Source organism: Aotus nancymaae, unplaced genomic scaffold (genome assembly GCF_030222135.1).
Source record: "Aotus nancymaae isolate 86718 unplaced genomic scaffold, 86718_ANA_hifiasm-v0.15.2.pri h1tg000030l, whole genome shotgun sequence".
NCBI lineage: Eukaryota > Metazoa > Chordata > Mammalia > Primates > Aotidae > Aotus > Aotus nancymaae.
The window spans coordinates 3,143,011-3,158,289 of record NW_026988443.1 but is presented as its reverse complement, the minus strand read 5'-3'; the positions used below and the strand labels follow the sequence as shown (position 1 = coordinate 3,158,289).

The window sequence follows — 15,279 nt, the reverse complement described above, 5'->3', positions numbered from 1 at the left end:
AGTCCAGAGTCCAACTAATCTCTTGACACTGTCTCCAGCTCCAAGCCAGGACAAAACCGAGAATAAGAATTTGGATGAGATTAAAACCAAGCTTTCAAAGCCTCTAGATGCCTACCAGTTCCCAAGAGAAAATCAAGAGCCTCCACTGCTTCCTTTAGAAATCCCTGATAGTCACCAGCTTCTGTCCTGCATTGATCCTCTTGGCCAAGAGGAGCAGTCTGGTTCCAAAAACACCAATCTGAGAAAGAACAGCCTGAGTCTTGAGGGCCAAGGGATACTTGAAAATGGGATGGAGTCTAGCAGTGATCCTGCAGACATCACTACATTGGTGGAGGATACTCCCCTCCCCTCCAGCTTCAGTTCCTTACAAGATCTTGACCAACCCTCTGCAAAGAAAGCGAAAGATCCCAGTGCCATCAAGGTAAATCAGGTGCAGGAAAAGTCAAGCTTCAGAAAGGGTCACTCTCATCAAGTCAGGAAGAACAAGCATAAAGCTGCCGAGCCTATCCAGGGTGCTCCCAAGGCCAAAATCCAGCCAAAGGACACAGAGAGCCTACTACAGGGAGAAGTGACTGTTCGTGGTGCTACCGCCAGTGACGGCGCTTCTGTGAACAAGAGCAAGCATTCTAGCAACAAATGTCACAAACCTCACAACAAACCTCACGCATCCAGCAGGAGCAGCACAACTAAGAGGCACGGGCAGGAGAAGACCAAAAGGAGCAGAGAGAACAGCTCCAAAAAATCTGAACACAGTGAGGAGTCAGGGACCAAAGTCAAGGTAGAAGAGAAGCAAGCCATTCCCAATATGAAGCGCAAGAAAGATCAACCTGAGCTTAGCCGAGACACCTTCAAAAAGCCACGAAGCTCCCTGGACGTGCACATGGTAGAGTCCGGGCAAGTTTTCCATGCCGTGGGGAAAAAGACCAACAAGAAAACTGGATTCTCTTCCTCCCGGACTCTGGGAAGCTCAAGCAACACCCAGAACCCTCGGCCATTCTCAGCTCTCAAACCATGGCTGGATACCCGACGTGAGGGGAAAGGCCCGGAGAAAACTCAAGTCAAGGCCCAGAAACTGGATGATAGTGCTGAAAAAACGTGTCCATCTCCATCCCAGTATGAGTTGCCACCACCTGGGAAGGTCAAGTTGATACCATTGCCCTTTCTGACCCTGGACAAACCTCAAGTTCGACGTGTTTCTCGGCGGCCACACCCTCCGGCCTCACGTAGGCCTGCTGTGGCTTGCCCTGCTCCACGTGGTTCTACTAAGTCAGCTCAGTCGACTGCAGTCAGTCTGTCCCAACCGGCTCCTACCAACACATCTGTGACAGGTCCTGCCAGACCAGCTCAGCCCATTTCGACCAATGCAACCCAACGTGGTTCAGCCAATCCTAACCAGCCTCCTACTGCCTCTCAGTCTGCTGCTTCTAGGCCAGCACCCTACAAAACATCATCTTGCTCTTCTTCCCAGCGGGAGCCTGTTTCCTCTACTACGACCAATCTCCAGTCACTGGCCAAGCCTCAAAATCAATTTCTAATCCAAGACTTCAGCTTACCACCCAGGCCATGGAGGGCACCTGACATCTCTGGGCCAGTAGTGTCAACGCCCATCACAAAAGAGCAGAGGCCAGAGCGTGAGGCCATGAAGAGGAAGGCTCAGCAAGAGCGTGCGAATGCTGCCAAAAACACCCCTTTGGGGAAACTGCAGTTCTTCATCTAAAGGGAAAAAGATATGGAAATTTCTCAATACTATGGCTACAGAATCTACGAGTTGCTGAGACTGTTGGCCTGACTTTAGATACCAGCTGGTTTTCCAAATATATAGATACATAACAATTTATTGATTCCGATAACATACTTTTCAAACTGAATAAACAAATCCGTTAGGATTAATAGATAAGTAATAAAAAGGCTTTTAAGTTTTGAGATGCTGTTGACTGTAGGTTTTCTTTGGTGGGGTAGGGATCAAAGGCTGCCTTAGAAGGAATTATGGCTGGGCAAGGTGGCTCATGCCTGTAATCCCAGCACTTTGAGAGGTCAAGGTGGTTGGGTCACCTGAGGTCAGGAGTTTGAGATCAGCCTGGCCAACATGGTGAAAGCCATCTCTACTAAAAGTAGCTGGGTGTGGTGGTAGGTTCCTGTAATCCTAGCCTCTCAGGAGGATGAGGCCAGAGAATGGCTTCAACCCAGGAGGTGGACACACCTCCACGCCCAGTTACTTTTTTTGTATTTTTAGTAGAGATGGGGTTTTGCCATGTTGTCCAGGCTGGTCTCAAACTCCTAGCCTCAAATAATCTGCCCGCCTTGGCCTCCCAAAGTTCTGGTATTACAAGCGTGAGCCACCACACCTGGTCTAGTTGTTCTTTAAATAGTTTGATTCGGTGTTTTAGTCTTTCCAGTGGGCTGTGGCTGTGCTGCATGAAGTTTCCATTCAGTGTCTAGGACTTGAGACACTTGAAGACACTACGTGAGAGACGAACACCACAGCATTGTTACTGTGAGTCATCAAAGGGAGTTCATACTGGGGAATTATCTCTTTAGTAAGGTGTGGGTCACTTGAGCTGCTCTTTCTGTTTGGATAGGGTGTGCCTCTACCCATCCTGTAAATGTGTCTACAAAAATCCAAAAAGATGGTTTTTGTACAAAAAGATGCCCGGTAGCCTCCAGGTGCCCGTGGCATTATGGTGAAATTAACTTGCCAGTTTCTGCATGAAGAGTCCCCTTGATGTTGTACCCTTGAACAGGGGCAGGGTCCAGTTTTAGTGCACGAAGCATGCACTGACGGATCACATTTTGATGACCCGTTGCATGTCTCGGCCAATCAAGTACTCGTGTAGGCACTGAAGGGTTGCATCTCTTCCATAATAGACGCTTGGATGGAACTGGCTTACTATATCTTTAAGGAGGGCACTGGGAACCAATATGATGTATTCCGGATTACATTTCCAGCTGGATGGGCCAGGGCTGGGGATGTGAATCCCCATTCCTTGGCTCACTTTAAATCCCTTTTGGCAAGGTTGGAACTTGGTCAGATCGACATGAGGTATTAGTGGGGTTAAGAAAGCCTCCAAGTCCAATATTTCTGTGGCTTTCTTGGCTGGCAGGTTGGCAGGTTGATTTCCTTTGACTATTCGGGAGTCTCCTTTTTGAATGGCTGGGACAATGGATGATAGCCACTATTGGAAGGGGGATTTACAGATTCTTTTTATAAAATTTGAGATGGAATCTTTCTCTGTCACCCAGGCTAGAGTGCAGTGGTGCGATCTCAGCTAACTGCAACCTCTGCCTCCTGGGTTCAAGCAATTTTCCTGCCTCAGCCTCCTGAGTAGCTGGGACTACAGACACGTGCCACCACGCCTGGCTAATTTTTGTATTTTTTAGTAGAGACAAGGATTCACCATGTTGGCCAGGCTGGTCTTGAACTCCTGACCTCAGGCGATCCACCCGCCTCGGCCTCCCAAAGTGCTGGGATTATAGGCGTGAGCCACCATGCCCAGCCTTGTACTGATTCTAATAAGGCCAAAATATCTGAAACATATTTGATTTCTTCATTTTTGCTAGTCAAAAGACCTCTCTCTACATGGCTCCATGGTCGTGTGACACCAATAAAACATATTCAAAGTCTATATAAATATTCATACTCTTTTTTACACAATTGGAGGGCAAATGTATAAGGGCACCTTGGCCTACTGAGCTGAAGTGCCTAGCAATAAGGCTTTGGCTTCCTTAATTCCTTGTAAGGTATGACCTCAAATCCAGCATGATGATGCCCATGGTCCATGAAGTTGCTTCCATTTGTGAACAGTCCTAGTTTGGAGAGCAGCAGGGGCTGATCTGCCAGGTCTGCTTGCCTGGGAAAGATCAGCTCAATAGCTGGAAGACAATTGTGTATGGGGCCTGGCTCCTTCTCTGGAGATATTAAGGTAACAGGGTTAAGAACCAAGAACGCCTTTGACTTCACCTCTGCATTGTCAAGGTGGATGGATGACTTGGTGTTTTCCCAACTTCTCAGAGGTGAGCCAATACCCACCTTTTTGCTCTAAGAGAGGGAAGATGTGATGTAGTGTGTGGACAGTGATGAGCTGACCTAGAGTTAGCTTTGCAGCCTCCTGGAAAAGGTTGCAAGTTGCAGCCACTGCTCGGAGGCAGGGGGACCAACCCCTGGCCACCCGGTAAAACTGTTTAGAGAAATAGGCAGTCAGTTTTCAGTCAGTTCCCAAGTTTTGAGTTAGGACTCTCAAGCCCATGCCTTGTTTTTTGTGCAAAAATAAATCAAAGGGCTTTCATAAATCTGGAAGGCCCAGCACAGAGGCAGTCTTTAACTTGTCTTTGACTTTATTTATTTTGTTATTTATTTTGAGATGGAGTTTCGTTCTTGTCACCCAGGCTGGAGTGCAGTGGTGCAATCTCAGATCACTGTAACCTCTGCTTCCTGATTTCTCCAGCCTCAGCCTCCCAAGAGCTGGGATTATAGGCGTCCACCACCATGCCTAGATAATTTTTGTATTTTTTAGTAGAGACAGGGTTTTGCCATGTTGGCCAGGCTGGTCTCGAACTCCTGATCTCAGGTGATCCAACAGCCTTGGCCTCCCAAAGTGCTGGGATTACAGGCATGAGCCACCGCACCTGGCCTCTTTGACTTTATTAAAAGAATTTTGGCATGCTGAAGTCCAGATCAGGGGCTCAGATTTTTTTCCTTTTAGAGCCTCATAAAGGGGTTTTACCATAAGTCCAAAATTCAGAATCCTAATTCAACAGAATCCCACCATTCCTAGAAACCGTTGCAGTTGTTTACAGGAGATGGGGACAGCTATCCAGGCGATTGCCTCTAGGTGGCCTGGGGGAAGGTTTCTGTGCCTCTTGCTCAGTTCAGACCCTACATATTTTACTGTCTTTTGGCATATCTGGCCTGTTTCCACTAGGAAAATCGGTGCTTTACGGCATTTTCAAGGAAAGCTCTGAAGGTCTTGCAACAAGGATTTCATCCACATATTGTAAAAGCATTCCTTCTGTCAGCCGAAGTCCCCTTAAGTTCCATGCCAAAAATTTCCCAAAGATTGTGGGGGAATTTTCATTTTTTTAATTTATTTTATTTATTCATTTATTATACGTTAAGTTCTGGGGCACATGTGCAGTTCGTGCACGTTTGTTACATAGGTATACACATGCCATGGTGGTGGTTTGCTGCATCCATCGCCCCATCATCTACATTAGGTATTTCTCCTAATGCTATCATCACGGTTGCTGCTATCACATTGTCTTTTATTTCATCTCTTCCCATTTATTGAAAATTCAGAAAGCATTCAATTTCTTGTTTAAGCAGATTCTGCTAACTGAGGTGAAACACATCCCTTCTGCATCATAGGCCCAGATGACTTCAACAAAGAGGGAAGGACTTTGATAATGGAAGTCATATGTTAGGATGGTGAAGGAAAAAGTTAGAAGGAGTGGCTTGCCTGATGGCTTCGTGAAGCCTGGATCAGTTACCTCCAGTTTAATTTACAGGACGAAGAAACAAACTTCGATGTTATCAAAGAGTTCTTAGGTTTCTACTTCTATGTGATTAAACCTAATTCTCACTGGTACTGTCGGCTGCCCTACTTCCTCCCCATTCCTCCCCTCTTTATTGGGAAGGAAATAGAGTATGTGCAGTAACCTGTCAGTTCATACGGCTAATAGGCAGCAGAAAGTCTTTCACCCAGGTATTTCTGGCTCTGAGCTTGAGTTCTTTCCACAGTACCAAGACATGTTCTGACTCACATTGTGATAAGTGTAGCATGGCATGCCTGATAGGAATGTCAGCACAAAGTGCCAAAAGCAGGGAAGGCTTCTGGGGTCGGTGAGTAGCTTCCCTGGAGCTACACTTTATTACAAAAACAGAGGAGACTGTCTTAAACCAATTCTTTCAAATATAAATAAGAAAATCTCAGCTCAAACTAGACTATGCAAAATGGGAATTAATTGGTTCAAAGAACAGGGAAAGGTAAGGATTTGTTAGCTCTGTGCACAGGTGGATCTAGGGATTTCCTAATATTTTTATTCTTATTTTTTATTCGTCTATCTCTATCCATTTGCCCTTCTTTACTCAATGGGTTGATTTCATTCTCTCCCACAGCAGTCAATCTTTCTCCATCAGGCAGAGGGAAATGACCTTTAATTGACCCAGATTCATATTCTCTCAGCTTAACATGACAAGCCAGAGAGCATGCATCTGTCTCTATCTGTGTATTAGTGCTATTGAAGACTATGAGTGACACTATCTATTCCTGGAATGATCGCTATAGCTGTGAAAGGAGGTACCAAGATTGACTAGCTAGCATAGAATGGGTAGTCTTGGGGCAAAGGATAGAAACTGACATTTCCATTGGAATGGAATGGGGGAAAGAATGGTTCCCTAAGGAAAAAACAGAAGGGCAGGAAAAACAACATATGCTCATTCCAGGAGTTACTGAATGTTTTTAAGCATAGGAGTAGCAGGATGAAACATGAAACAAGGGAGAAATAAGAAAAAAATAAACATAGACCCACTAGGCAGATGGGTTGGTGAGTTAAAGGCGGTGGCTGTCTAATCAGAAAGGGAGTAATACAGGACTTAACCAAGGGAGAATAGTAGAAAAATAGTACCAGCCCCATATGCACTTCCAGCGATGAGGGAATAACAATGTCTAGACTTACTTTCCCACCATAAACAATTAGGAAACTGTACAAAATATCCGAAAAAACTGTTTTCAGAGATTAGACAATTCACAACAAAAGACTGTACTGGCTGGGTGCGGTGGCTCAGGACTGTAATCTTTGGGATTACTTTGGGAAGTTGAGAAGAGCAGATCACTTGAGCCCAGGAGTTTGAGACTAGCCTTGGCGCATGCCTGTAGTCCCAGCTACTCAAGCAGATGAGGCATGAGAATCGCTTGAGCCCAGGGGGGCAGAGGTTGTAGTAAGCCAAGATGGTACCACTGCACTCCAGCCTGGGCAACAGAGCAAGGCTCTGTCTCCAAAAAGTAAAACATAAAATAAAATAAGACTGTGGTTCCTGAGAGAAGGGAAATTAATAAAGTGAAAAATGAGGTGAAGTCCATGATCACTCCTGCTTTCTGTCTAGGGTTGATTTCTGGTGGCACACGGAAGGGAATCCCAAGTAAAACACTATAGGTATTGTTGAATCGAGGAGATACAGGTTGGATTTTAATGAGGTTAGGGAGCCAAAATTTGTGATGTGGAATGTGAAGGAGGAGGAATGAGTTATTTTATCATGGAGCTATCATAAAACAAGCTCCAAACATGTGCATGAGGATTCCTCTGAGTCTTTGACCAGATATCAAACTGCATATGATGAGACTCCATAGAGACGAGGAAAGGACAAACCCTAAGGAAAGAATAATTACTAAAGATATATAAGCCAGGTAATGCCCATAGCTCATCCTGGGCCTAGAATTATTCAAGTTCTCACCAGCAAGAGTAGAGAGACCTCACTGAATTCACATGGTCTTTAATAGAGGACCAAAAATGATTAGGTATTATTAACAGTGCTAAATCAATCCTAGAATAAAGCCAGGTAGATAAAGAAGCACCAACAATTTGAAAGAAATATTTTAAAATAAGCCTCAAAATAATCAAACTAATCTCCAAGTCACTTAACTTCCTGCCAGAACAAAGTTCAACACTCTCTAAAAGATCATAGCAAAATGTAGTACTTAATGATACAAAATTTACAAATTGAGGTTTGTCAGGCTTGTCTCATCATGGTACATGCCTATAGTCCTGGCTACTTGGGAAGCTGAGGTGGGAAGATTGCTGAGCCCAGGAGGCTGAGGCTGCAGTAAGCCAAGATCATGCCACTGCACTCCAGCCTGGGTAAAACAGCAGGACACTAACTCAAAAATCAATAAATAATACTTTTTAATTTAAAAAATAAAACAAGAAAAAATTAATCCATGGAAACAGACCTAAAAATGACAGAACTTATGTAATTAACAAACAAAGGCATTAAGGAAGCTTTTGTAAGTATGTTCAAAATGCTTAACTAGTTAAAAGCACAAACAATGAGGAGAAAAGCGGAAGTTATTGTTATTAAATAGAAATATCAGAAATGAAAAACGCAACAGATGTTGCAGATGAAAATATGTAATTGAAGAAGTAACAGTAGTAACTAACCAAAATAAGGCACAAAACAAAAATATAAAAATGAACAGTCTTAATATCGTATGGAACAAAATCAAACAGTTTAATGTACACATAATTGGAGTCCCAAAGAAAGAGATAAAGAAGCACAAGAAAACTCTGAAAGAAACAATGCCAACTTTTTTTTAACAAATTTGATGAAAATCAGAAAAAGAGCCAAAACGTTCAACAAACTTCAAACAAAATAAATATAAAGCAAAGCACATCAAGACATATCTTAATCAAATTCCTGAAAGCCAGAGGAAAATAATAGACTCACTGTGTACAGAGAAACAAAGATAAAAATAATTTCAGACCTTCATCAGAAATCCAGAAATGAAATAACATCTTTAAAATGCTAAGAGAAAAAAATAACTGTCATCTTAGGATTCTATACACAGTAAAAGTATATCTCAAAAATGAAAGCAGGCCCAACACGGTGACCCACACCTGTAATCCCAGTACTTTGGGAGGCCAAGATGGACTGATCACTTGAGATCAGGCAGTCAAGACTAGCCTGGCCAACATGGTGAAACCCTGTCTCTACTAAAAAATACAAAACTTAGCTGGGTGGGGTGGCAGGCATCTGTAATCCCAGCTACTTGGGAGGCTGAGGCAGGAGAATCACTTGAACTCAGGAGGTGGAGGTTGTAGTGAGCCGAGATTGCACCACTACACTCCAGCCTGGGTGACAGAGCAAGATCCCATCTAAAAAAAAAAAAGAAGGCAAATAAAAACATTTTCAGAAAAGCAAAATCTAAGATAATTCATCACTAGTATATCTACACTACAAAAAATATTTTTAAAAAGTGCTTCAGGCAGTGGAAAATTATTGAAATGAAAGCTTGCATATAAACAAAAGAATAAAAGTGTGAGAGACGGTAAATAAAAAATACTTTCCTTTCACTTTTAAGTTTTATTAAAGATAATTGATGGAAGCAAAAATTATAACAAATATATTTGAGAATTCGTAACGTAAAGACATAAAATATGTGCACAAACTATGAGGAGAGATTGAAGTATATTATTGTAAGACTCTTATATTGTTCAGTAAATGATATAATATTTGAAGGCAGTCTGTGATGTTGATGTATATTTTATCTTATGTTTCATTTCTCTCTCTTTTTTTTTTTTTTTTTTTGAGACAGCATCTCACTCTGCTGCCCAGGCTGGAGCACAGTGGCATGATCTCAGCTCACTGTAGCCTTCGCCTCCTGGATTCAAGCAATTCTCCTACCTCAGCCTCCAAGTAGCTGGGACCACAGGTGCAAACCACTATGCCCACCTAATTTTTTTTATTTTTAGTAGACAAGGTTTCACTATTTTGGCCAGGCTGGTCTCAAACTCCTGGCCTCAAGTAATCCACCCATCTCAGCCTCTCAAAGAGCTGGGATTACAGGTGTGAGCCACTGTGTCTGGCTACTGATATGTATTTTAAGCCCTAAAGTAACTATAAGAAAACTGTTTAAAAGATATTTAGCTAAGAAGACATTAGCAGATAAAATGGAATCGAAAAACACTCAATTCGAAAGAATGCTGTGTTAGCTATTCTTGCGTTACTATAAAGAAACACCTAAGACTGGGTAATTTATAAAGAAAAGAGATTTCATTGGCTCATTGTTCTGTAGGCTGTACAGGAAGCATGGCATTGGGCATCTGCTCAGTTTCTGGTGAGGCCTCAGGAAGCTTTTACTCATGGTGGAAGGTGAAACAGGAGCAGGCATATCACATGGCCAGAGCAGGAATGAGAGAGAGTTGGGGTGGAGGGAGTTGCCACACACTTTTAAGCAACCGTATCTTGTAAGAACTCACTCACTATTGCAAAGATAGCACCAAAGCATGAAGTGTTCACCCCCACGATCAAAACATCTCCCACCAGCCCCAAAGTCCAACACTAGGGATGAAAATTCCACATGAGATTTAGAGGGGACAATATCCAAACCATACCAGAGGCTAAAAAATGGAGACGTATAAAGAGTAAAGAGCAGAGGAAGTAAATAAAAAAAAAAAAGTCAGACAATAAGGTAGATTAAAGAAATAAAAAGAAAAATTAAAAAAATTTTAAAAATTAAAAACAAATATCAAGATGGCAGGCTTAAACTTGACTTTTTCATTTATGATATCAAATGTAAATGATCTAAATATTTTAATTAAAAGGTAGATACTAAATTAGATTTTTTTAAAGCATGACCCAACTATATACTGAATTCGAAAAACACACTTTAAAATTTAAAACAAAAATAAGTTTAAAAATATAGAAAAAGAGATATGATGTAAACATTAAAGATACTAAAGCTGGAGGTCAGGTGTGGTGGCTCATACCTGTAATCCCAACACTTTGGGAGGCCAAAACAGGGAGGATTGCTTGAGCCTAGGAGTTTGAGGCCAGCCTAAGCAACATGGTGAGACCTTGTTACTATAAAAAAATTTTTAAAAATTAGCCAGGCACACTAGTGTGTGCCTGTTGTCCCAGCTACTCAGGAGGCTGAGGTGAGAAAATTACTTATGCCCAGGAGGTGGAAGTGCAGTGAACCATGTTTGCACTACTGCACTTCAGCCTAGGTGACAGAGTGAGACCCTGTGTCAAAAAAAAAAAAAAAGGAATAAAGCTGGAATGGGTATGTTAATATCAAATAAAGCAAACTTTACTAATATAATTTTAAAACCAAATAAAATAATTCATAATTATAGCTGGATATTTCAACACTCTTGTCTCAATAACTGATAGAATAAGTAGACAGTAAATCAGTGAGACCACAAAACACTTAAAACATTCAATCAACTGAACATAATTGACATTTATAGACTGTCCCACTGAATAATTGTGGAATACGCATTCCCTTTCAGGGCATGTGGAAATTTCAACAACAGAATATATTATAGGTCATAAAACAAGTCCCAATAAATGTTAAAGAACTGAAATTATGCAGAATAAGTTCTCTGACTGCAATGGAATTAAATTAGAAATCAATAACAATAAAATATCTGGGAACCCTCAAATACTTACAAATTTTTAAACACATTTCTAAATAACACATGAGTAAAGAAAGAAACTGCAATATTAATGAGGAAATATTTTAAACTTTGTGAAAATGAGAGCTGGCACAGTGGCATGTGCCTATATTCCCAGTTACCTGGGAGGCCAACGTGGAAGAATTGCTTGAGGTCAGGAGTTAGAGGCTGCAGTACACTATGATTGTGCTTGTGAATAGCCTCTGCACTTCAGCCTGGGCAACATAGCCAAGACCTCATCTCTAAAAAACAAAACAAAACAAAATAAAAAGCTTTAAAACTTAATGAAAATGAAACCAAAACGTTAATATCTGGGGAATTACAGCTAAAACAGTACTTAGAAGAAAATTTGTAGTTTAAAATGAATAATTTAAGAATCCACCTAAGAATCAGGAACTTCATATTTGCCACAGTATTGAAGATACAAATGCATAAAAATAGTTATAAATCTATTTTATGGGTACACAATAAAAGGGATAGTTTATAACATAAATAACATTAAAATGCGGAACAGAGTTGTGAAGATTAGTTTTTATATGCAATCAAGATTAAGTTGGTATCAATTCAAAGTAGATTGTTTTATATTTAGAATATTTTATGTAATCCCCCGATAACAATGAAGAAAATAGTTATAGAATATACACCAAAAGAAATCAAAACTTACCATTAAAACGTATATTCTGCTGTTGTTGATGGAGTATTTATACAACTCCATTTTTTTGTGTGTGTGTGTTTCCACATCTGCCCTTTATTGGTCTCTTCTAGCAGGGTGGCTCCAGGCCCTTCACGCCTCTCAGACACCACCCATGAAGGTTTAGGAAGGTGCCATCATTCTATGAAGGCCCAGAGCTTACCCAAGTCTTGAAGCCCTAGTTGAATCACCAACCAGAGCGTTGGAAGAGGAAAAGGAAACGGGCAGAGGGGAAAGGCAAGGCTCTTCAGTGAAGGGGACTGATATCAAGGGAATGCTGAGGTCCAGCAGAGTCTCCTGAGGGCACGCTGAATCCTAAGGCTCCTCAGGACTGGATGGAGTTGGAGAACTGTGTGCTGAGCAGCTCACATCTATATGGCAACTTTAAGGAGGCGCTTGATGTCAGGCTCAATGTTGATGGTTGGGAAGGTGCGGCTGTAGCGTCGGAAGGGCTTGCCCTCCGGCCCTATGAGGAACTTCTCAAAGTTCCAGGCCACATCTGAATGGTGCACGGGGCTCCAAATGATGAACTTGGGATCGGTCATGAGAGAAAAGGGGTCATCATAAGGGTAGGGGAGCTTGTCCTTCAGATAGGCGAAGACAGGATGCTCGTTCTGCCCATTCACCTCACATTTTTGGACAAGGGTGAAGGTGAGCTGGGAAAGTTGGGAGTCTTAGAGCTTTGCCTAAATATGAGCCCAGAAAAGGGAGGGTGGGGATGGGGTGCCTTCCTGGAGGTGACACTTGATGGGGGTGTGTTCTGGTTACTGTGGCAGGGCTGTGCTGTCAGCAACTTCCTCCCCTGTTCACTCTGCATTCTCCAGTCAGTTGGCTAAGAAGTGACTCTTGTAACTAAAAAAATTAAGAAATTCACTTCCCCTCTGAGGTGGCAGAGTTTCTAATGGTTATCATATATGCATATCACACTCCCATTTGCTTAGAAAGTCTGATTGCAGCTATGACTGTCCATAGGCCCATGCTAGAGTTCATGGATATGTTATACTGAACCAGGCCACAGCAAACAGAAAAAGAAGGGTGAAGGGCAACAGGTAAGGAAGGAAGAAGGGGTGGGGAACAATACCTGATGCTGGGGACACAGCCTCAGCTCAAGACTCACCCTCCGTTCTGCACTCAGAAAACGGCACTTGGGGGACTGGGCGCAGTTGGTCTTTGAGCACTTTTTAATGTCTAAAACATTTGTTTGTGGTCTATCAGATAAAACTTCATTTCAACTGTAACATTTCCAATTAAAGTTTTTTTTCTTTTCTTTTTTTTGCTACCATGCAACAAAACCTTTATTAACATTTTGAACAGGTTCAGCTATTATTGAAACTTGTAATTTCTAAACTTAAGTTGGGGCAAATGGCTATAGTGCAGAGTATTGCCATCAATGGGCACTGCGAATGCAAGACTTAAGAATTAACAGCCACCCCTCAGACGCAGGACCAGGCGCAGGGTCGACTCTTTCTGGATGTTGTAATCAGAAAGAGTGCGGCCGTCTTCCAGCTGCTTGCCTGCAAAGATGAGCCTCTGCTGGTCGAGGGGGATGCCTTCTTTATCTTGGATCTTGGCCTTCACATTTTCGATGGTGTCACTGGGCTCCACCTCCAGGGTGATGGTCTTGCCGGTGAGGGTCTTCACGAAGATCTGCATACCACCTCTCAGACGCAGGACCAGGTGCAGGGTCGACTCTTTCTGGATATTGTAGTTAGAAACAGTGCAGCCATCTTCCAGCTGCTTGCCTGCAAAGATGAGCCTCTGCTGGTCGCGGGGGGATGCTTTCCTTATCCTAGATCTTGGCCTTCACATTTTTTTTTTTAATGACATCTTCTTCTGCTTTATTTTTCTAGGAAAACAATGCTTTTACTGAACGTGCATAGGCGTGGGGATGGGAAGGCAGAAGGAGGGGTCAGGGCGGAGGGGCCCTGGCCTGGAGCGGGGAGGCTGGCTGCAGCCGGGCGTCACTGGCATGGGTCCCTGGTGACCCCTCCCTAGGCGGCCGCATTGCCCAGGATGAAGCCCACGGCCGCCGCACTGCCCAGAACGAAACCCATGGCCAGGGACACTGTCTTGTAGAAGGCGCCGCGCAACTGCTCCACGTGCTGGTTCAGGGTCCGCAGCTGGTCGTGCAGCGGGCCCAGGATGCTCATGAGGCAGTGCAGGTGCCCCAGGGTCAGCAGCAGGGCGGCGTTCAGCGGCGGGGGTGCGCGGTCCTCGGGGCTTCCGGGGGCGCGGGAGGCGTCCGCAGACCTCTGCGGGGACTGGTTGAAGCGGGGCATTCAGGCGGGGTCAGCGTGGGGGCTGCCGGCGGTCGGCAGCGGGGCGGCGCCTGCTTGGCCGCGAGCCAGCGCGGGTGCGCTGGGGGCTGGACCGCGGCCTTGCTGGGGGCGCCCAGACCCCCGGTAGCGGCATCGGGGTAGTTTGCGCCCGTGGTCACCCGGCAACCCCGTGAGCTCCGGGATGTGCTCGTCGAAGGGCCCGGGCGGCTGGCCTTGCGCCTGGGGGAAGCTGACCCGGAGTAACCGGTAGTGGCGGCGGCGGCCCTGGCGGGGGCGGTGCACCTGCTACCCGGCCAGCGCGCCCAACACGCGGCGGGAGGGGGCCAGCGCCTGGCGGAGCAGCGCGCCCAGCAGCAGCTCCGTCTCCCACGCACTCCAAGACGAGCCCGGGAACACCAGCGACAGGGGCCCCGCCAGCGCGCTCGGCGAGACGGGCCTCCGGGGCAGGGTCGCCGGGGCGTCTCCGGCTGGCGGTCCGGGGTCGGGGCTGGCAGACGACGGCCTCAGGATCCAGAGCGGCATCCCGGGGTAGGCGCGCGCCGCCGGGACCGCCCGCACGCGCTCTCCTTTTTTTTTTTTTTTTTTAATTCAAGACCAGATTAGCATTTTATTTTTCCCTTCCTGACACTCAAATTCATAGGTGAAGACATAATTAGAACATAATCAAAATAACATATAAACACAATTCAAAAACGTTTAACCATCTATTATAGCTCTTTGTTGTAAAATACACAAAGGTAAACAGAAACATCTTTATATACATTATGCTTAATAATCTGTATACACTGTAAAACAACTGAAAATTCACACTAATATCCTAGTGCAAGCAGCAGTGTACAAAAGTGCAAACAAGGTTAGTGATTAACAACTTAAATTTTCATATATTTTGTAGTTCATAATTATGATTATTGGGTTTTCACGCTCACATATAAGATGTGCCTCTCTAAAACCTTTTACATCATTGGCATATAACCCGATCTGATGTGTTGTATATATATGTGTGTTTGTGTCTGTGTGTATGTGTGTGTATATATATATACACACAGGTATATACACAGGTGTTGATCTAGGTGGGATCCTTTAAATACATATATATATATATATATATATATATATATATATATATATATATAATGGATT

General features: G+C 43.8%; 2 protein-coding genes and 1 non-coding gene across 3 annotated transcripts in view; 1 reads left to right on the top strand and 2 right to left on the bottom strand.

The window, feature by feature from the left end:
- Positions 1-8,657: 8,657 nt before the first annotated feature.
- Positions 8,658-15,279, bottom strand: part of LOC110568865 (phosphorylase b kinase regulatory subunit beta-like) — a 65,696-nt gene continuing 59,074 nt past the window's right edge. Inside the window, exons 8-9 of the mRNA XM_064383028.1 lie at positions 11,292-11,411; positions 8,658-8,865 (exon numbers count right to left, since the gene is read on the bottom strand). Of these exons, the coding sequence (XP_064239098.1) occupies positions 11,406-11,411 (6 nt within the window). The 3' untranslated portion in view covers positions 8,658-8,865; positions 11,292-11,405. The remainder of the gene's footprint in view (positions 8,866-11,291; positions 11,412-15,279) is intronic.
- On the bottom strand, positions 12,857-13,706 carry LOC105713378 (ubiquitin-like). Its single transcript, XM_012447082.3, has one exon. It carries the CDS (start codon positions 13,511-13,513, stop codon positions 13,280-13,282), a length of 234 nt encoding a protein of 77 aa, XP_012302505.1. The 5' UTR covers positions 13,514-13,706; the 3' UTR covers positions 12,857-13,279.
- On the top strand, positions 15,021-15,123 carry LOC135277326 (small nucleolar RNA U13). The gene has a single exon (XR_010344942.1). It is a non-coding gene; the product is annotated as a small nucleolar RNA U13 (small nucleolar RNA).

What these genes read in the sequence shown, in the direction of transcription:
- LOC105713378 (XM_012447082.3), bottom strand. Translation starts at nt 13,513, where the DNA reads ATGCAGATCTTCGTGAAGACCCTCACCGGCAAGACCATCACCCTGGAG.